This window comes from Sciurus vulgaris (genome assembly GCF_902686455.1).
Source record: "Sciurus vulgaris genome assembly, chromosome: 1".
In the NCBI taxonomy this organism is placed as follows: domain Eukaryota; kingdom Metazoa; phylum Chordata; class Mammalia; order Rodentia; family Sciuridae; genus Sciurus; species Sciurus vulgaris.
Window position 1 is genome coordinate 185,441,739 of NC_136461.1, and position 23,252 is coordinate 185,464,990.

At 32.3% G+C, this 23,252-nt stretch overlaps 1 protein-coding gene across 2 annotated transcripts in view; it reads right to left on the minus strand.

The window, feature by feature from the left end:
* CSMD3 (CUB and Sushi multiple domains 3) overlaps positions 1–23,252 on the minus strand; it is a 1,211,679-nt gene that overhangs the window by 21,330 nt on the left and 1,167,097 nt on the right. For both annotated transcript variants that reach the window (XM_079134049.1, XM_079134050.1), the window contains 7 exons: positions 22,402–22,575; positions 20,143–20,325; positions 15,243–15,419; positions 8,895–9,074; positions 7,232–7,405; positions 4,105–4,278; positions 3,128–3,201 (listed from right to left, as the gene is read on the minus strand). In XM_079134049.1, coding sequence (XP_078990175.1) covers positions 3,128–3,201; positions 4,105–4,278; positions 7,232–7,405; positions 8,895–9,074; positions 15,243–15,419; positions 20,143–20,325; positions 22,402–22,575 — 1,136 coding nt within the window. The remainder of the gene's footprint in view (positions 1–3,127; positions 3,202–4,104; positions 4,279–7,231; positions 7,406–8,894; positions 9,075–15,242; positions 15,420–20,142; positions 20,326–22,401; positions 22,576–23,252) is intronic.

Below are 23,252 nucleotides of genomic sequence, written 5' to 3' on the forward strand. Positions count from 1 at the left end.
AACAATAATTTTATTTATAAGGTTGGCACTACCATTTGAAGTTTGATCGTATGAAATCTAGATTGATTCTTGGCAGTAGGCTTAGGAAGGAAGTCATAAACTCAGAATATATTACAAGGAAAAGTCAACAAGATTTATTAAATAACTAGAGGTGGAGGACAAGATAGTGATATTTAGAGTCTGCCACTTCAGACTGTCCCTAGCAAATTGAGTCTGAGAATGCTCAGTAGATGTTTCACGACTTCTGTCTTAGGCAGTTTTCTGCATCCTGTTTTCATCAACTATGCATCAACTTTAGTCCTGAGATTTCTGATTTAAAAGAAGTTCAAAATTTATGAGTTTATATTAAAAATATAGGAATATTTTAAAGAAAATATGTATATATGATTTTTAATAATTCGTATCATATTTATCATTTAATATAATGAAATACTAGGTAACATGTTTAACCATTCAATGTACTTACATACTCATTTCAATTATAAAGTGGACATGATACATAATTATAAACTGGATATTACTAGATTATTTTGTAGGGGTAAATATTGCTACATATGTTGGGATTAAATATTTAAAGTATCAGATTTAAAACATTCCATAGCTATAATAACTTTATGAGACAAACTCTAAATTCAAATAATGTTTATTCTGTTACCTAGAGTTCAATTTAAAGAGTGATACATCAGTTACTGAGATATGTGGGTTTGGCACTTACTCCATAATTAATCTAGCTGTTATATCAATCACTTTGACAGCTATTTCTTCCCCAACTCACTGCCACAACTACACACTACTAATCTATTTTTAGTCAAAATTATTCCAACTTATAATATTTTGATAGAAAAATACATTATGTTGAGTACTTGTTTCAATAAGAGTTTTCATGGTCTCTAGCAAGGGTGATATATTTTTATGTTAATAATTATACCTATATTAAACCTACTATGTAAACCTATATAGGCAAAGAGTGAAATTTAAGAAAATGGTTTCAGTGTCCCTGTAACTCTTAACTTTCTCTTGCCCCTCCTAGGAGTGGGTTTACCATAGCTATAATTTTACTTCCTTGTTGTAGGCCACCTGATCAAACCAGGCTGAATACATTCTCACTCTCTTTGAAAATGCAGAACTAAGATTATGACAATCACTTTCTCTGTATGGCTGAGATGTACACAGAAATGATGCTGCCTTGGCCATATGGTCAATCTACAGAGATGAAAAATGAGGCAGATAAATTGAATGTAGTGGAAACACTGGCTAATACTATGCAGTGCCTAGATTCTGGGCATCTCACCTGGATTATTTCTCTTGGCGATTCAGACATACCTGCCCATGATTTATAACACTTTTAGGCTTAAGCTAACTCTAAATAGATTTTTACTTGCAAGCAAAAATTTTTCTGAACTTACACCTTTTGCTTATGAGACCATATTCATTTGGAATCCACCAATAAATTGTTATCATTTAGAATTACATATCTTTTTAATTTTTATTGGCTCTATACATATTTAACTAAGATTTATTATGCATAAATTTACATATACACCAATAGCACATGTAAGAAAACTTATATCTCCAATTTAACATACTTGGTCTATTTTTAATTTTAATAGACATTGAAATAAATTATAATTAATTTGACTTTATCATATTTAAAATCTAGTCTATTTGTACTTATCTATATAGAATATAATGTTCTAGTAAATGTTTATTAACCCAAATAATATATATTCAGGGTTAGGTTAAATGGTGCTAACACTTTTTAATTATTTTGTAATACAAATTTTTAAATATAGAGTTATTTTGTTTAATTTTTTGCATAATTCTTCTAAACTCAATCATTTTCATTTTCACTATCTCAAATAATATGATAAAGAACTTATATTTTTCAGAAATCAATCTGATTTCATGCATAGATATTAATGTTAAGATTCTGTTCTTCCAGGATATTGTCACCAATTTGCTCTGTGATCAAAGCGAGTCACATTCTGTTTCTAATAAGATGAGAACTAATGTGTGTAGCTTGTTGCCCATTTTTCAGGATTTAGATCAATAGATAAAAACCTTTTATGGAGATATGACTCTAAAAACACTGCTATAATACAGACTGAGACATGTTTTTGCCCTTTTGTATTATCTGGACCAAACTGAGGCAAACCAGAAGAATTGGAAACACTATAAAATCAATGCTCACACTGTGCCTGAACTGTAGATAAATGAAAACTATATTTAGCAACAAAAATATGGCACTTTAGATGAGCCCTCCCTTTAGAAATGGATGTTCTTCAGGTTCACACTGAATTTCACTAAAAATAGCACCATTTAGAAAACCCTGCAACACAAAGCAATTGGGCAATGTGTAAACTGCCTATTTCCTTTTGGAATCAGTATGCACCTTGGCTCCCCTTAGACGTGTGTAACAGAAAACTTGCTGAATCTCTACATTAAATCTAAATTGAAAAAAGAGAGAACAAGTAAGTCATTCACACATGACTGGACATGCTAAGGAATTCTAATACAATCCAACTTTGTGTTGTATAATAATGGGTATGGTTAAAATATTTCTCAGAAATTTTCCACATCAATGTCAAAGTCTAAAAAATCTTAGCCTTATATTCAATAATTTATTAAATAACCATATTTCTATATATTTACTATTGTTTCAGAAGGCTCTCCTTTAACTTCTTTCTTTTTATCTTTCCTCACTGTCCCCCCACATCCTCTTGTAGAGTTCACTTATTTACTCCTTACTAATCAACACTTCCATATGTCTTGCTTATGGATTTTCTCACACTTACTGTTATCTCTGCTGTTTTTTTTTTTTTTTTTCCTTCTATCCTCATGATCACTCAGACTTTTCTTTTCTTTTGTGGCCCTGGGGATTGAATGCAGTTCCTCACACATGCTAGTGCCCTTCCACTGTGCCAAGTCCTCAGAACTCAGCAGCTTTCCCTCTTCCTGATCTCCTTTCCTTCCACTCTTTTGTTGTATGTTGCCTTTTTCATGTACTCATGAATGCAGATACAAGAATGACACTTTTTCTGTGTCACCAAGATTATAAGCACACAAAGCAAAGAAGCTTTCCAACTTAGTTTTATACTAAATGGAAATATCTACTTTAAGTACCCACTTGAAATCCAAATGTATTGTTCTGAGATCCATGCCGTGGCACTCCAGGGTTATCACATGAGGTACGAGTGGGTTCTAAAGTGAAGATTAAAAACACAATATTACTTTAAAACTTATAATAGATACATTTCTCTCATACAAAACAATATTAAGTCACGTGGGGTTTAATGAAAGTGTCCCAAATAATAAAAAGAACATAAATCTAATAGCACCTCTCCATGGACAGAAACCTGATAATCTTGAAGCAAGAAATTCAGGTAGATTGCATTTGGCATTTATTATGTAATATTGAACTTTGAACCCTTCTAATATTAAAAGCACTTTACATTCAACTAACTCTGGAGATACAAAGTTAAGGGAAAATAAAGGTTATGAAAGAAGTACATGCACATGAAACATTCATTGGAGGATCTTACCAAGTTAGGATTTCAGGTAGGGTAAAATTTTTGCAAAGGAGTAAGTCATTTACAGAAGCAGGATTTAGTAATTTGCATTTAACTGACATTTCTAGGATTCAGTTATAAAAATGGCAGAGCGGGTAGTCTCTGAGTTGCTCTGTATGACAGGTGATTTGGTTAGTTTTCCAAATGTGGCATTTAATATTAGGATAACAAAAATATATTTTGAAATCCATATCTTTTAGCTATTTTTGGAACAAGCTTCATTTCATATGAATATGCTTAATTAGCTATAAATATCTAAATAATTAATAGTATTTAATAATGCCATTATTCTGAACAATTTTTATATTCATTTTACTGATATACAACAAAATTACTTCGTGTCTCTAGAAATTTAAAATGCTAAAAATAATAACATGTTCTACTAATATTCATTTTTAGACTCTTCTAATTGCTTCTATATTTTATTTTTCATATTTAACTAAATGTAGTTTTTATAATAAAGAAAACCATAAATTGTAACCACTTCCTATTAGTTCCAAAATGACTGAGCACAGACACCAGTAGTGAATGTTACCTATACAGTGTGGTGATGAGCCACTCCATGTGCCATCGGCTTGACATATTCTGGTGCTTGATCCCACTAATATGAAAGGAGGATTGCAGCTGAATGAAACCTCTGACTGGTATATAAAACTTTTGCCTTCTCGTTTTCCTTGGGAAGGTATACCAGGATCACCACAAAACTTTGCTAGAAGTGAAAATAAAGATATTTATAGCAAAAAATTGGGATTCAGGAGAATAAACAGTTTATAAAAATGGTGAAAACTCTCAGGAATATTGCACTAGAGGGACATATTGTCCATAATAATCTATCCTAATTAAGAGGATAGATCTACATAAAGGCACAGTGAATGAAAAACTGAGTATAATATTTAAATAATACGTTCAGATATTTTTCTAGCATACTTCATAAATACTTTGTTATGTAGTTTTACATTGATCGGAATCGAGTCACATATCTCTATTTACATGATGGAAAGTTGGACGATCCTGAAAAGGTGTATGACTCTAGGAAGCTGTGTCACACCACAGTGTTCCATCTCCTTCTCTACAACTACCCTTTCTTTTCTTCTTCTTTTTTTTCTTATTGTGGATTGAACCCAGGGGCACTTCACTACTGAGCTACATCCCCCTTTCAACTTTTTTATTTTGAGACAGGGTCTCACTAAGTTGCTTAGAGCCTCACTATATTGCCCAGGATGGCCTTGAACTTTTGAACTTGGCGATCATCCTATCTCAGTCTCCCAAGTCACTGGGATTACTGGCATGAACCACCACTTTCAGCTTACAACCACCTTTTCTCACTTGTCTATAAAAGATATAGTTATGTGTTGTACTCCAAACACTAGAATACCATATCCAAATATCTTATTCCTTCCTCTTCAAAGTAAAGCTGAATATTTTAAATTAAGAGATGTCAGTGATCTATTAAAACCACTGAAGAAATGCATTTGACAGGATTTCTAAACAAATAGTCTAGATAGTCTAGATGATTTCATTTAAAATACATTATTAACTGCTAAAGACTAATACTATTCTCAGTGGTTTTAGGCATGTGGACTTATCAGTAAAAATAAAGTAAGTGATCCCTGTCTTTATGGGGCTTACAGTGAAACTAACAATGAACACAAAAAATAAGAAACAGAGGTAGTATGTAGGAAGGTAATAAGCTCCTGTTCAAGAGAAAGGTGTCGGGTCTGTATGTGTGTGCATAGTGAGTGGCAGGAGGTGGAGACAGATGTGACATAAACTGGCAAAAGGGTATCTCACTAGAAAAGCTATGAAGGAAACAGAGTTCAGACATTCTGATTCTCGAAGGCAGAGCATTCCAGTGCCAAAGCTCTGGACTAGGACATATCCAACAAGCTATACAAAGAATAAGGAGGCCAATGTGACTGGACTAGCATGAGCCCACAGACGTGTAATAGCAGATAAGATCAAATCATTTCAGATCTAGTAGATAACCCAGGCAAATGTACTTATATCAAATGCTTTCGATTTCTTTATTGCAGTCAAAACGCACAATGTTTACTTAATTTGTTATTTCGGTCAATTTTTAAATGTGCAGATTTAGCACCTAAAAACTTATTTCCCTGTGAAGCAAAGAAAGGAGCAATAACCATATATTTTTAAGAGTAACTATTGCCTTAGGATCCTTATAAGTTGGGTGGTGTGAGGGAGGTCTCTGACTGGACAGGATACCTGCCAGGGAAACAAGAATAAAGTAGGGATCCAAGGTCAACTGGGCTACATTCCTATCCTAATCATAGAACGCTTTATTTGGGGGGTCAATATTCAAAGAACCTTCCCAGAAGGATTTTAGGATAAACCTGAATTCTTAAACCTCTTTTCTAACAACATTTTTTTAATTAAAAATAAAAGTAATCAATGAATAGATTGTTTAACAAAATAATTTTTTTCAGAGTAAAGTAATATAGGTAAAATAACACAAACATTGGTTTATTGTGTTTTCTTTTAATTTTCATCCTCTCTCAGGTATTATAAACTTTACTGCCACTTGGCATTCAAGCACTCTGGCAGGATAATCTCAAACCTGAAGGCTAAGGACCTTGTCTTATTCAATTTCATATATCTAGCATAGTTTGAATTTGATGCATACTTTCTTAGTGAATTTCATCATTGAGCATTTCAGCTTGAGCAATCATTTCTATAGTTATTTAATGGCCTATTTTTGAAGTGTTTCTCTTGCATATCTTGTTGAATCATTCATCTCAGAATCTTATTTTCGTGCAGTAATAAAGAAAGGAGGGAGAGACAACCATAAAACTCAATTTCCCCTGCTGTGTTATTCCATCTGTTTTCTACCTGGGGATTTTCATGCAGTAAGCAAAAGACTCTACTGATGTTGGGTTTAGAGACACTAAATATCTAAGTAGGGTCCAACTGTCTACAACTCATGCTACAATAATTTATGTGTAATATAATTATGATTTTTGTTTTGCTTTGTATTCTTACAAATTAATCCTTAAATAATACTTTCTGGGTATACGTTATACAGTAATCTCTCTACAATTAATGATCTTTAATTTTTTAAAATATTTTTTAGTTGTCACAGGATCTTTTATTTTATTTACTTATTTATATGTGGTGCTGAGGACCAAATCCAGACACTCACACATGCCAGGCAAGTGTTCTGCCACTGAGCCACAACTCCAGCCCCATGATCTTTAATTTCTATGCTTACCCTGCTAATTTTAGATGTACAAAAACAATATCATAATGAGAACTCAATGTGAATGAACATGTAAAAGTGGCAGATTTACTGTGAACAGAGATTTGTGGGTAAATTTAAAAAGTAATCAAATGAGATCAATTGAACATAAATAAGAAATATTTTCCAAAGGTAATCTAAGAGGGTCTCTTCTCTGAGGAAAATTTTGAAAAACATGTTTTGACAAGTTTATCACCCAAAAGTTAAGCCTAAAATGTGGAGTCAGACCAGAAGGAACATGATAAGAATACAATGATAAGAATATATAAAGAGTGACTACACTGGAAAATACTTTTAAATTTGAATTTTAACTAAGCATTGGAGGGAGCTTAACAAACTCATATTTGTTCTAGCAAATTTGACACATCATCAGTTTAACACATCATCATAATATGGAAGTTATACTTACGTAAGCACTGAGGTACTTCTCCACTCCAGGTACCATTCCCTACACAGGTCAAAACAGCAGGAAAGGATAATTCATATCCTGGAGAACAGATGTAGCTAATACTGAAACCCCAGTCGAAATTTGTTCCTTCCAGCCTTCCATTAGAGATCTGGGGAGGGGTTGGGCAGGTAACAGCTGCAATTACATTAAAAGTGATTAGACACAGCTGTTGAAATATCCTGAATGTAAAAAATAAACAAATAAATATCATTAGAAGAAGCATATGTGCTAATATAACCTTTTAGAGGACAATGCCCTGTGACATGTTTTATTCTCCTAGTAGTATTCTTGAAACATCCCTGGAATTAATCCCTCCAGGATGCTACTTTTTCTTGGCAACATAATGGCTACTGGTAGTCAGAGATTCCTTTAAAAAATAGTGAGCTTCCTGCTCTCTAAGAAAAGACAGCATACTGCAACTGATAAATTATTGGTTTTATATAAAATTATTTTTCAAGACTTTTAGGCTGAAGAACTTGGTGGCTTGGCTACATATGTTATCAGCATTGTAACTAAGGAATTTGGAAATAGTTGTATAACAGTTTAGAAAACAGATCATGCGTCCAATTACAATAGCTAAACTGGTTCCCATAACCACTTAGGTTCATAAATGTATTTCTAAAATTTTAAAACTTTATGTGGTTTAAATTGTTTTAAGTTGTTCTGAAGCAGTAAAGGATTGAGTAAGGTAGCAGAGATGAAAGGGATAGGAGAGATACCAACTTCATATAGTATTATGTAGACTAGTGACATAGATGAATAATTTTTCAAGGTCATTAACATTGCAATTGCCAGTATGAATTAATGAATGTATAACTTGTAAGCTCATCTGATCATATATTTTTAATATACTAACTGTATATTTATAGTGATCCAATTTAGAAACTGTGTAATTCAGAAAAATATCACATTGAAACTATTATATTTATAGAGTGTAAGTCAGGGAGATTGCAAACTATTAATCCGTTGACATCTATGAAGATGCATAAACTATAAATTTCAATTATTTTAAAACAATACAAATTGACATTGCATTCACAAACCATCAAAAAACTAGTGGAACTATAAGGAAAATATTTCCAGTAGAGGAAATAAATAGCATAAAGTTGCAAATCTATACCCATATAGGAAAAAAATGATTAATTCAAGTTTACATTTTTTGAAAAAACAGTTACTCCCTTTGCTTAGAAGAATGACAGTTCTATATATAATTTAGACTAGCTGTTCCTAAATTAAAGTTTTGTGCCCCATCTTTGAATGATTTGACCCAAGTGGCTTCTTAAATTAGTTATAATTCATTAAAGTTACATTCTTTGTAAAATATTTGCCAATCAATATAAGTAACATTGGTGATTATGTATCAGAGTACATTCTATTTGTGTTCTTTTTGTTGCATTCATTGCCACCACTCACAATAAGATATAATGTTTTTGTCAAAATACCATTCTTAAATCCTGAATATTACAATAGGCTTTTAAAGAAAAACATGGAAGCCATTTCTCAATACCATAAACAAGAATTAAACTGAAAATTTTAAAAAATTGTACTTAAAAATTTTTATATAAAAATTAAGGAGATATGTGGTGGTTATCACTTGAAAATGTTGATAAAGTCGTTATCATACCTCTACAAGTTGGCATTACTCCACTCCATGTGCCATTAGTAGTACAAGTCCTGACTCTGGAACCATTTAATTCCATCGTATAACCTGGCTGGCACATGTAGGAAACATTTTGTCCAACCACATTATCATCACCATATCTCAATCCGTTGGCTGGTATGCCTGGGTCTCCACAACTGATGACTGTCAGTATTGGATTAGAAGAGCAGATGGTTAATGTGCATGTATTTAATGGAGAGGAGCAGTAAGCATATGGTACATTTAATACATAAGCAGGGGAAATTAGTTATCATTTTCAACTATAAAACATAAGCATGTTTAAGCCACATATTGGCAGTTCTTGATTATGATCAGGTGTGCTTTTTACAAATTCTACGCACATGGTTCAGAAATAGTCACTTAAGACCTTAAAAACCTAGGTAAATATGCCATGACATTGTAGGGAATTCCAATGCAGTAACCCATTTTAACCTGCATTATATGACCACAGAGAAACCATTGTAGGAAATCATTTCTAACACATCTAAAGTTTGTATTCCTACATGTGGCTTGCTGGACTAAGAGTATGTTCTCCCCACAGCATCACTCAATTGGATATAGCAATAGATTTTATTCAAAATAATACTAAGTCTAAAAGAAATATTTTTGAATGAATATAAAATGTAAAATGATCACACAGAGGATATAATGCCTGACTTTGGACTCAGTGGGCTTAAAATTTTAAGAAGAAATCATTATTGGTTGTGGGGAAATCAATTTCCCATTTCTAACAAATAATTGTCAACCTAGGCAGAACACAACCTCAAAAAATTGCAACCTCTACTCTACAGTGTACTTGCTACCTGAACTGGGATGGTTGTGAGGTCATTCCAGTCCAAATCCTTGACCAATATTCCACAATATTATCAGCCTAGGACAGGGACAGTTATGCCCCCAAGCACCATAAATGTACCATTTCTGATCCTCCACATTTGCAATCAACCCCCAGTGGAAGGTAAGACAATAGCACAGTGTGAACCTCTCTCTACTGATGACATGATCAATAAGCTGTGTTAAAGGCATTGGTGATCCCAGAGCAGGAACAAGAATAGGGAGGCCAAGCAGGGTCAGGGCCACCAGGCTGTGGGGTGCAAAAGCATAGGACCCAACTCAGGAATACTGGGAAGCAGAGTGCTCATTTCAAGTTCTTAGCACATGTTCCAGTGTCCCAGTAGTCTTCAGTTATAAAACACAGAATCAAAGATGAAACTATTAAAAATTTAGGATGGCCATGAAAGAACTTCTAAACACAGGATCCTTCTAAGCATGGAATGATTATCAATTGCACTGATCTTATGCACAAGTGTGACTGCATGTATAATATAATGATTTATTTATGATACCACCTGAAAACTTTCAAAGAGATTTGAGAAAGCTTAGAAAATACAAATAAAACAAAATGGGATTTAAAAATGAAATATACCAAAGATTATAAATAATTCACAAAAGTGCTAACTTTTTTGAGGTACAAGATTTAAGATTTGGTCAACAAGTGGTTAAACATTTCTAGGCAGCTAAGAAAAAGAAAAATACAAGTTATGCTTTTTGGTTTCTGAAGATTAAAAACAGTGTAGTAGACTTGCCTTTTATTCTACTAAATCTTTTTATTCTTAAAGGGTAACTAATTCCCCCAAGTAAACTTGGATTCTCTCTCTCTCTCATCTTTTTTTCTCACTCTGTCTTCCCCCATCTATCTCTCTTAAATTAACCTTTCTCACTATTTTTGAGGTTCAAGTGGGAAGCGGCAGGAGGATAGTCAGTATACATAATAGTGATTGGGCCAGGAAGATGGCGATGATTCAAAAGGAAGGAATAAAATGCTAATACCTCCAGAGCACTTCCCCATCCTCCAACCTGTTGCCAAGGTTACCTACCTCCAGGGAACTGTTCTTCTCAGCAAGGAGTTTTTAATGAATGACCCCTGTCAGCGAGAAATTGTTAATGAATACCCTCTGTCAGCAAGGAGTTAATGAATACCCCCTGGGCAGCTCCTTTCCTGTCTTTTCTGGAAGATATTTAATATAGGGCGAGGTACACTCTGGACAATTCTCTTCCTGCCCATTTAGTCACCACACAGGCAAGATAAGAGGAGTAGGGGACAGAAGAAGAAAGGAAACCTAAAATCTATAAAAGGGGCAGAGCACCACCACTTCCTCAGGTCACCGACTTTGGACCCCTTCCTCTCTGGAGAAGTCTCTCTCTCTCTCTCTCTCTCTCTCTCTTTTTCTCTCTCTGTTCTATCCTTTAAATAAAAGATTTTTCTCTTGCCTTGGCATTTCTTGGTGTTCACTCTTTAACACCAGGTGGATGGGAACCTGATTCTGGTTTTTAAGACTGGTTTCACAAGGTTAAAGACTAACAACAAGTTAAGGCATGGAAAACCATAAAAACATTTTAACTAAATTGTATTTATTATTTTATATTGATTTATGAATAGCAAGAATATTTTCATATTATTCTCACCTGTTGAGCCTAAGAAGTTTTACCATTATGAATAATAGCATTTAAATTAAAGTATGATATTTAGAACACTCAATCTTATAACTTTTGGGGCCTACAAGACAGTTTGTTGAATCAAACTCATTGAGTCTTTCTGTCTTACTTCTGTTTAGAGTTTTGTATACAGAAAGACTTTTATTCCTATAATTATTGATGAGTAAAAAGATTTTTTAAATGATACAACTGAACTGGATAAGAAACCAAATAATAGTATTTGTTACTAAAATGATATTTCTTTCTGCAGTTTCAAAATTTATAACCATGTGAAAATTATTATAAACATTCACTTTTTATTTTATTAAAAATTATTTTAAGTCATCTTACAGTTTTGGCCAATATTCCTAGTAAGGAAGAGGAAATTAACAACATCTATAAATGATTATTTTCTGGACAATGCCTTTACAGACTGAATTTGAATCTTGGCAAGAAGGAACAGCCAACCTATTTGTAGGGCACATGGGCTGAGATGCATCCACCAGAAGAAAGGACAGAGGGTTTATTTTATACGTGCACTAAGAAAGAGTTGTGCATATTGTGTCAGCGTAATGAATGAAATGTCAGACAATAAAAGCTTCAGAAGGATTTGTTTGGTGACTTCCTAATGAAGCAAAAGCCAGTCAAAGAGGCAGTTTCCAATAGCAACAGTTTTTGTAAACAGCACCTGCTCTGCAAGGGAGTTCATTCACTACCAGCTTGATTCAGCAACCAAAAAAAGCTTTTGGTTTTTTTCAGGAAAAATCTTAGATTAGAAGCCCTTTAGGGTTTCACCCTAAAATTTGGAGACATCAATGGTTTATTTCAAGAACATCTTCTAAAATCATCATAATCCCTAAATGTACATCACCTCCCCCAATAAATTTCATGAAGGCACATATTTTGTCATCTATTTATGTTGTGTACTCAGAGCCTAGTCTAGTGCATGACTCATGATTAGGGATTAAATAGTTGTTTAAAGAATAAATAAGAGAATAGTATATGAAGGAATGATAAATTGTCAGCTCAAATTCTAAAAAATATACAAATTGTTTTAATGATTTGAATTTGTTTTTGTTTTTTGGTACTGGGGATTGAATCCAGGGGTGCTTACCAAATGAGTTACACCCCCAGTCCTTTTTATTTTGAGACAGCATCTCTCTACATTATTTAGAGCTTTGCTAACTTGCTAAGGCCAGCCTTGAACTTTCAATCCTCTTGTCTAAGCCTCCAGAATCACTGGGATTACAAGTGGGCATCACTGCATGTTTTGTGGGAGGTTCCTCATTACTCCATTTTGACATAGTGGAGGGTAATGTGAACAGTATAAATGTACATTTTAAAATAAAGCAATATCATGTCTTCCAGAGTTTTTTAAAATAATTCATTTTTAACTCAATATCTAATGGACATTTGGGCACATTACTACACGTTGATAGATCTATGTAACGTGTTTTTAATAGTATAATATTTCCTTATGTAGATACACATACAATCTAAAATATGTAAACAAACCCCCATGGACTGATGTTTGAATGATTCCATATTTTCCTTTTACACACAGTGCACCAGTGTACATGCTTGCTTGCCCATGCTTTACACATGTGCATTGCCTAGCTTCTACTTTCAAGAATGTAGCAGAATGAAGTTCCAGAAAGGTAGAATCCATAATGCCTCTGAATTTATGTAATCTTCCAAATCAAAAATTGATTTACTTTTTACATTCCCAAAAGGTTGGGTTTTTCAGCCTTAACTTTGGCACTATTTTTAACATTTGGAGGCAAGTGATTCTTGGGGTATTTGGTGCATTATAGGATTTTCAGCAGCATGCCTGGCATCTACCTATTAGATTCCAATAACAATCCACAACTTTGCACTGTGACATCTGGAAATAACTCAAAACATTGCCAAATGTCATGAAGAGCAAAATAGGCCCTGGTTGAGAGCCACTGAAAAGACTAAGATTCATGTTTAGCTTCTCTGTGCCCTGTTTCATGATTGATATTTCCCAGTACTCTCTTATATAAGACTATCCCCATCCTCAGACCTATTGTGTGTAAGGAAAGGGTGGGGAATGAGAGAATAATGGGGGAACTTTAGAATATGTAGAAGGAAATGAGAGGGAAGGGGTTATGAAAAATGGTGGAATGAGACAGACATCATTACCCTATGTACAAGTATGATTACAAGAATGGTATGAATCTACATTGTGTACAACCATAGAAATGAAATGATGAACCCCATTTGTGTACAATGAATCAAAATGCAGCCTGTAAAAAATTAAAAGTTAAATAAAAATAATAATAATAATAATAAAAGAAAATAAGCAGAGTTATGGAGCATGCAGTGTTTGAGGTCATAGTGACTGTGCTTTTATCATATATCATGTGACTGTATTGAATATTACTATTAATAAAATGTCCTGGAAAAGAAAAAAAAATCTTTGAAATCTCAGGTTCCTGACAGTAAGAGTCATTTCAATGCTGGTCTGGAAGAAAATGCCTAAATTCCTATATCAATCAACCTGATTAAATGTATTCTCTCTGCCCCAAATAAAAAGACCTGCCAGATGCAGAGAGTTGGACATGGACATTTTGGAAGCAGAAATCCTAGTTGGTTAAAAAAAAAAGAAAAAAGAAAAAAGAAAAAGAAAAAGAAAGAAAGGAAGGAAAGGAAAAAGAAAAAAAAGTCATCCAAGCAAATCAATGAGCATATATCATTTTAGACATGAAAGTTAACACTTATTCCACTTGACAAGCCCTATCCTGGCACAGGCTATTACTCCTTTCTAAAACACTGTGTACGCAGTGCACTATGGATTTTAAGTACTAAACATGGAAAGGTAAGGAAACTTGTATGACTAACATCCTGAAGTATTTTTGTGCTGACAAAAAAAAAGTATTTCCATAGTTATTTACTTGTAGTAAATTTGAGAACTTGTCTCTCAATCTAAACATCACAGAAAATAACTTTAGCAAATTTTAACATCAGGGTACTGTTTTTATTTTTAAGATTTTTTTAAAAAATTGTTGGTGGATCTTTATTTTATTTATATGCAGTGCTGAGAATCGAACCCAGTGCCTGACACATGCTAGGCAAGGGCTCTACTACTGAGCTACAACCCTAGCCCAAAATCAGGGTACTGTTTTGAGCAACCTCATATTATATAGATATTCCTTTTCTTCCAGCTTGGCTTGGTTCTGTGAATGTTACTCAACATTTATAATTTCTCTGTTAACTTGTGCATTATGCTTGAATGGGTGATCTTGGTTTCATGATACAATCTTTTACCCACCCAGGAGAAAGCTAGTTATTTTGAGAAAGCTTCTCTCTCATTATTGCAAGTGGGTTTAACAAGAATCCAAGAATCTCACAAGTTTCAGGATGAGTGCTGGTAAGAGGCTGGAAGTTTTGCTTGTGAGGCAAACTTTTAGAGAAAGATTAATTAAAAGCACAATTTCTAAACTCAGCCAGCATCCAAGCTGAATGAATAATGCAGGTAGAATTTTCTTTCCTTCTTCTTTTTTTTTTTTTTTTTTAACCAACATCTCTACTATTATATGTGGGGAATTGAGTGCACTTTCATTATTAAATTATGTATTTAAAAATATTTCTAAAATTCAATGGACAGGACAAATCATAACTAACACATCTACGCATGTGACGGGACTGGGCTATTAAAAATCAAAAAATGAGTGTGCCTGTGTACATTTGTCTGTGTGTGCTTGTGTGTTGCTGGTAGACAAACAAATGACTTTGTTAATAATAAAATACACATATGGATATGCTCACAAATATTTTCAAAAAGTAATGATTTTTAAATATCAAGAAAAATCTTACTTGTACAGTTAGGCAAAGCACCAGACCATGTTCCATTGGCTGTGCACTGTCTAACTGAAGGTCCAGAAAGGATATATCCCTCCATGCAGGAATAAATGACTGAACTGGAAAATGTTGTACCATCGATTCGAAAGACTTTCCCATTTGCTGTTGTTCCTGGGTTGCCACACTGTATAGCTGTAAAGCAAAGTGATTAGGAATTACAAAAAGTAATGCGATTAGAAGTCCATTCAAAAAGGAGTTAATGCTTAAATGATCCTTTAAAATTTTTCAGAAAAGCAATAAAAACCTCCAAAATAAGCAGAAAACTATCTTTTTAGGTAGTAGGAATTTAAGATTAATTTATTGTTGATTTTATTAGCTTAATAACTGAGATGCAAATCATCATAACATGTTTTTAAAACTTCTGTTAGTAGCTTCAGTAAAAACTTTACAAATTAAAGCAACTACTCAAAGATTATTGTCTTCAGGTACCACAAAGTCTTTCAGAGAAGGATTTGAAGAGTCTGCCTAAAAAGCTATTCATGTAAAATTGAAATATATTTAAAAATAATAAGATGTGATAATTATTATATGTGTACTTCTTAGAGAAAAAATAAATACAATTTAAAATATAACTGATTTGCATTAAAATGTTATAATCTTTATTTATGTACCACAAAGCACAAAAAAAAAAACCAGTTAAAAAAACTGAATTCTAATAGTAGTTTATATTGTTTTCAATATACCCTAAGCAGTAATATCAAATGAAAATTCCTATTAATGATTAAGTATTATATAATATGTTTAAAGATTTGCCATCAAAACCAAGGGAATTTTTAAAGTATCTTAAAAGCAATCCTACAGCAAATGTAATACTGAATTTTGTTGTAATATCAGAAGTCATTGTAATACCTTTAAGAACTTAAGACTATCTGTAGCATATAAAGTAGGATTATAATTTCAGAATGTGTCATCCATATCTTGTGCTTCATCTCAAATATTTCAATTTTCCTGTTACTGAGTGGTGCTGGGTGTATGTGTATATATGCACAGACAAGAACCTTCACATTTTACATACAAATACAAAAATCAAACTCTAGATATTATTTTCAGCAAAATCTATGATATAGCAGACATTTTAACTTGTCAAGCATACTCATTCTCTTCCAAGATTAAACTCTGGTCATATATATTTGTCATGGGTAATTAACCTTGACATAATGTAGGAAGTATTTGACTACATCTTATCCTTTTTTTAAAATGTCATGTGGTTTACTGTTTGAAACAGGGAGCCAGGCCCACTCACATTTCTGCACAGAAAACCAAGAATCTCTAGTCATGGCAGTATCAGTTAATAGTCAAATAATACTCTCATTCCTACTTTCCCGTCTTTAATTTCCCCACACCTAATACACAAATTTCTCTTATCCAAAAATGTTTTTTTATTGAAATAAATAAAATCAAAATTAAATTAAGATGAAAAAAGATAAGAGGAACATTTATGATGAGGGAAGACTGGTAGTTTGTTGGAAACAGAGAAGCAGCAAGTACCTCTGTAAAACTGACATTTGGGAAAAGAGTATTTTTTCATTTTCTGTGAATAATGCTGTAATTACATTCAGCACTATCTGACAAAACCATCCTTCCTTATAAAAGTCATTTCCCAGCAGTCAGTTGACTTAACAAAAGTGATAGTTGATATTCATTGAGCACTTATCATGTGACAATCCCAATTTATCTAATATAATTTAATTCTCACAACAATGAATGGGTTAGTGTTAACATGAACACCATTCCTTGTTAGAGAATTGCAGCACAGAGAGGATAGGTAACTTGTCCAATGTCATACAGCTATTAATGAAAGATCATCCATCCTGTATAAATTCCTAGCAAGGATTCTTGATAATGTATGTGAAAGCATTGGATCATATTCAATCTAGTGACAAGCTTTAATATGTTTGCCAATTGGCTATTTGTTGTGTCAGATGCTTTATATAAAGTATATTTTATATGTTTAACTTTCTCTTGTTACTAGAGACCATTTTTGTTTTGTAGTAACAGAATAATTTTTAACAAAATAATGAATAGTCATTTATAATATGTCCAAAAATAAGTGAAAATATAAGGAAGAAAGTAAAGATCACTTGTAAGTCCATCCCAAAGGGATAATCCCTGATAAGATGTTTATATATGCATATATGTGTATATTTATTAATAGGAATATTTATTATTTTAATATTTATTTCAAGCACTGGGTTAGGCACAGAGTACACAATAGTGACATACCACCATTTTAAATGTAGAATCATATTAGGCATTCTATAACCATATGCCTTATTTTTTTTTCTTAACACTATACTTAGGGAATCTTCTATCACAAAGTTTAGTAACTGTGTGCTTTTTCTTGTGTATATATTCATAATTTACCCAACCTCCTATTGATAAACATTAATTTTGTTTAATTCTGTTTTGCTTTTCTATCATTTTGGCTAGGCTATAATCTAGCATATATACAACTCTTTACATTGCTCCTGTTTTTTAAAAAAAGTCTGATAGTAGAATCACTGGTTCATTTTAATTTTTATAAATTCTTTAAAATTGTTTAAAGTATACTGCTGTAGAGTAACTCAAAATATGATACTATGCCACTTGTAACAGTATACTATTTTGCTATTTTCACACATCTTATACAATACCATTTGTTATCACTTTTTAAAAACTGGACAGTTTATCAAAAACGCTACATTCTTTATGTTTGTACTTCTCAGTTCATGAATTAAGTAATTATAATGTCATTTAATATTTTTATTTTACATGTACTTTACCCTTCATATTCTGTAACAGCTTTTATATTTTATTATAGAGTAACATAACAATACTCCAAAACATTTGGAATAAAGAATAAAAATACTACTAGTTTCAAAACTGTTTATTATTTTGTGTCCTTTTAATAATTTCCCTCTTGAATAATATTTTCCATTGTTCTAATAAAGTACATAATTCTAATTTTATTATTTGCTAACATTTATATGATGTATATTTTCTCATACTGCTTCATAGACTATATTTTAATATTTTGAAGATTATGCACTATTGAAGTATATAAATAAACAATTATTTATATAATATCTTCCTAGATTGGAATTACAAATAATCAGAAAGAGTGAACTGCTATTTCATGATTATATGCTTTCTTTACTAATTTTAATTTTTTTAAGGAGAAATTCCTCAGAAGTGGAATAATAAATCAAACTATAGATATACATATTACTATTTATGTATTTCTGACAAACTTTTCAAAATATAGAAATCATTTTGATAAGTTTTAAAGTTCTAGTTTCGCTGCACCCACCAGAATTTCACATTGCCATTTTAATAATAAGTGACAATTCTGTCTTGATGAATAATCAGAATTTTCTGATTAGTGGTTCTGTGAATTTTTTTCTATAGCTTAGTAAGTTTTCCTTTTATGTATTTTTTGCTCATGTACTTTGTCCATTCATCTACTAAAATCTGTTTTTTAAGTGACATGTATGAGCTCTGTTTATGAGATAAGAATTAACCATTATATCTGCTATGGTTGATAGTTTTACTAGTAACCATAGTGCACATGTAAACCAAAATCTAGCAATCTGCATTTCACCTATAAAGTATTTTGTAGGACAGCTTTAAAATGTACTGATTTAAGTCCAGGTGCAATGACGCACATTTGTAATCCCAGCAGCTCAGGACGTTGAGGTAGGAGAATTGCAAGTTCAAAGCCATCCTTAGCAAAAGCATGGTGCTAAGCAACTCAGTGAGACCCTGTCTCTAAATAAAATACAAAATAGGGCTGGGGATGTGGCTCAGTGGTTGAGTGTCCCTGATTTCAATCCCTGGTTCCAAAAAAAGAAAAAAAGAAAAGAAAAGAAAAAGAACCAACTTAGATATCACTTATGTATAATGTAGGAGATACAATGACCACATCATTATAATCTGCCTTCAGAAAATAATTTTGAGAAATTAACAGTTTAGTCTACCTTACTCTATTTTTCTCAACAACTACATTTTCTAACTCCTTTCCTTATATCAATTGAGTTGCAAGTCTCAAGATTATTAGAATTGATCTTGTTTAAAAAGATAACTATCTTTCCAAGAATATGGATACTAATTTTTAAAATAGTGAAAATTATTTTTTATAATTCAGTCAATCAAAAAACTCAAGAATACTCTATTGGGAATTATTTGCTATTTATAAACAAATAAGTCCGGTATGATATAAGTAAAATTTTAAATAATTTTGCAAGTTTAGTTTTTCAAATAAAACAATCACAAAATGGATAATATAAATAACAAGGATAATTTTCCAACATTTTATTTTTTAGTCAATCTTGTAAAAATTTAATTTTGTTAATTCTGAGTCAGTAAGAACAATCACCCATTTTACTAAAATGACCAAAATGTTATGAATTCTAGTAACCTATAGTTGTATTCCACAATTTAAAAAATTTACTTATGCTTAGGTATAAAACATATATATATATATTTATATGCACATATATGTATATATATAAACTTCTACAAACTTGGAAGTTAAAACAGATACTGAGGTAACTTTCATGTAAAACCACCTATTTCTTCCTACTGCTATATTGTAGATAATGAAAATGAAATTAAACACTTTTAACAAGTATTTGCTTTACCTTTACAATCTAAATGTTTGCTATGTTGTGAATAATATTTGTACATAAATGAACAAAGAGAATAATATAAATTGTGCAATTAGAGGATGGCATCTGTAGAACCAAAAATACTACTGTTTTTATTTCGCAGTTGAGGGCAGGGCAGTACAAGTAGTTTCCTTAATAGTATTCAATTGAATTTGGATATACATTAAATTTCGGCACTCACAATATACTCCTTGTCTGCTTGAGATTACCTTTGCATTCTGGCTGCCTTCCAGTCCAACTACCATTGGCTAAACATGTTCTTTCTTCTGAGCCATGAAGGATATAACCAGTATCACAAGCAAAACGTACAATACTTTTAGTTCTGAAATCACTTTCTTGTCTTGAACCATGACCAGGAGTCCCTGGATCCCCACAAGTACCAGTGGCATCACCTGCAATGCAGTAAAGTTCAAGTTAATTTACTTCAATAAACATTTATTAAGTTCTCCATTTAGGCCAACAGTATAGTATGCATTTGTTTTCGAGCATGCTGTGTTTGAACATAACTTGACAGAGTAAAATAATACTTCTATTTCCTAACTGAATCTAGGCATAAGGCAAAAACCTAAGTGAAAAGAAAATGGTTGTGGAGTATGGTATTATTATCCTTATCAATGATATTTGGAGACATTAAGTAGGTTACAGACATTTCATTAGTAATTCTAGAACCTAGTTAATAACCAACCTAATGGAAAATTTAGAGCAGACAGTCCTATAGATTGAAATGACAGTATGCTTATGTAAGACTAAAATTGAAAACTGGATTTAGTAATTTACATTTTCCTTCTCTGAATTTACTAATTACTGATAATCTTTTTGCTGTTAATCTAGCACTGTGGTGTCCTAGGGAACATAAATATTATGGTACAGTTCTTCCTACTAGCTAAAATTTATCCCCCTAATTTTCACTACCAAGGATGGATAAACTGCACATTTCTCATGTAATAATACATAAAAATAAATTCTATATGCAACCAAAAATTTGAAACTGCGCTTAGATTGCTAATAAGTATTTTGTTCATGACTAGATATTAATTCTATTTTAAGAATTTACTGTCTACTCAGTGTCTTAGGAATTTACTCAGTGCCTCGATCACATCCTAAATTCCTAAATAATTCTAGTCAAACTGTCTTACTACATGTTGAGTGAGAGATGGGGAGAAAGAGAAGAGAGAAGAGAGAGAGAGAGAGAGAGAGAGAGAGAGAGAGAGAGCAGTTAATACGTAAGTATTGAAAATGTTGTCTTTCTAGATGTCTGCTTGACATGGTCTATGTATTTGGCATCTTTAAACCTCCTTATTTTCATGTGATGTAATATTAATAAACACACAAAATTGTATGATCTGCATTTCACTTTCAAAAATCTATGAATAAATTTATTTTTTTTCAATTTGGTAGCACATTCTTAACACACAAATGGTGTGTGTGTGTGTATATATATATAAAATCAATTATCTGAGAATTAATTTCACAATAGGTTTCTTGGTCTTTAAGTCTCATGAAAATCAGTTTTATAGATTTATTAAACATAATTTTTAAATATGTAGGTTAATTTGAAATCCTAGGCAATCACTTTATAAAGATTAACCAGTAGTTGTAAGATCTGTACACCTAGTAACCAAATCACAACTTTTATGTCTAAAGGGAATATAATGTAAGACAACTACTGATGAGTTATCGGCATGATCTCCCCATAAAGAAATAAAATTATATAAAGACGATGTACAGTATATAAGTAAAAAGAAAAGGCAAAAAATAATCAAAATATCTAGATGATGAATAAAGAAATTTAAAAGTTTTCAAAGAAAAGCAGTAGGTAAAAACATCTTTGGAAAGATTAATCAAATACTCTGTGAAGAGATTATGAAATTAAAAAGCTTTACTATTTTTTCCTTTGAAGATGATGACTAAGGTTTATGAACTCAAGAGTTGTACATTGTCCAGTAATGTAGATAGTTAGGATAGTTTTCATAAGGCTTATTAGGTTCATTTAATTAAAAGTCTTTAAGAATTTATTTTTAAATTTTTCCATTAAGTAATCAATTGTAAAAGTAGAACAGAGTTGAACTACGACTAGAAATCACAATAAAACATTGCCTTCTGAGGAAAATTATATTTGATATCTGCTAAATGGAATAGCTACTTTAGCTTGAGCAATTTCACTATTTTTATGAACAATAGCACTTAACACATCTGAAAACCTCATAATCCTTTACATCAGGCACAAAAGAGTTCACCTTTTAAATTACACCTGTAATTTATCATCTGGAAAATTGGTGTAAATTTGCCTCTAAATTTACATTTCTTAGAAATATTCCAGTACACATATAAGCAACCTTTCAGTTTATCTCATGAAATTTTTAAGAGAAATGTATTATGTTTTAGATTATTTTGTATAGCGATTCATCATCATCATCATCATCATAATGTAATTTCTGACACAGATCGTCCAATTTTCCCAGTGGTACCTGAACAGTGAGGTTGTGATCCACTCCAATGCCCATTTAACTGGCAAGTCCTTGATGACTGGCCTAGAAGGGAACGCTTTCCTGTGCAGGAATAGTGAACGGTAGACCCAAAAGTATACTTCTCGCCAGACAGGACAGCATTAGGAGGAACGCCAGGGTGTCCACAGTCAATCACTACAATACATAATTATTGAATATAAAATTTTTTTATATCTCCTATCGAACAACCTGAACCAACTTGTTTATAAAATAATTCAGGGACAAATTTTCTACTCAAACATCTAAAACCTACAGAAAACAAACCTCTACCTCTGTGAAAGTTGACTTTTTAAATATAAAATGGAGTTTGCAGTTATGGGAGCTACTGTGTTAACCCAGTCATCTTAAGCATGAGTTTAATAGAAACTTATAAAATACATAAGCATTAAAATATTTGAAGGGTTAGTACAAGTCTGAATTTATGGCCTGAGTACATATGTGCATGCATTTGAAGTGTATATGCAGCTGGACAAGGAGGCAAATATTCAGGAAAGGAGTGATGTAGATTGGCAAACAAGGACATAGAAAGCCCTGTAGGATTCAAAATGAGCCCAAACAGATTAAAATGAAAGTATTTTGGAAGCAAAGGAGATGGAGTGAAGACAGATCTGTGAACCACAATCTAACTTATAGTTCAGAATCATTTCATTCCAGGAATGCTGTACAAAGAAAACATTCAGTGGCTTGTCATCTAAAATTCTGCTTGGCATAGCAATATCTGAAGTCAACAGATGGTGGAATATTCCTTATAACTAAAGGTTACTTGGAAAATTAACGTATGTCCCTGTTAACCAGACTTGGAAAAATATACA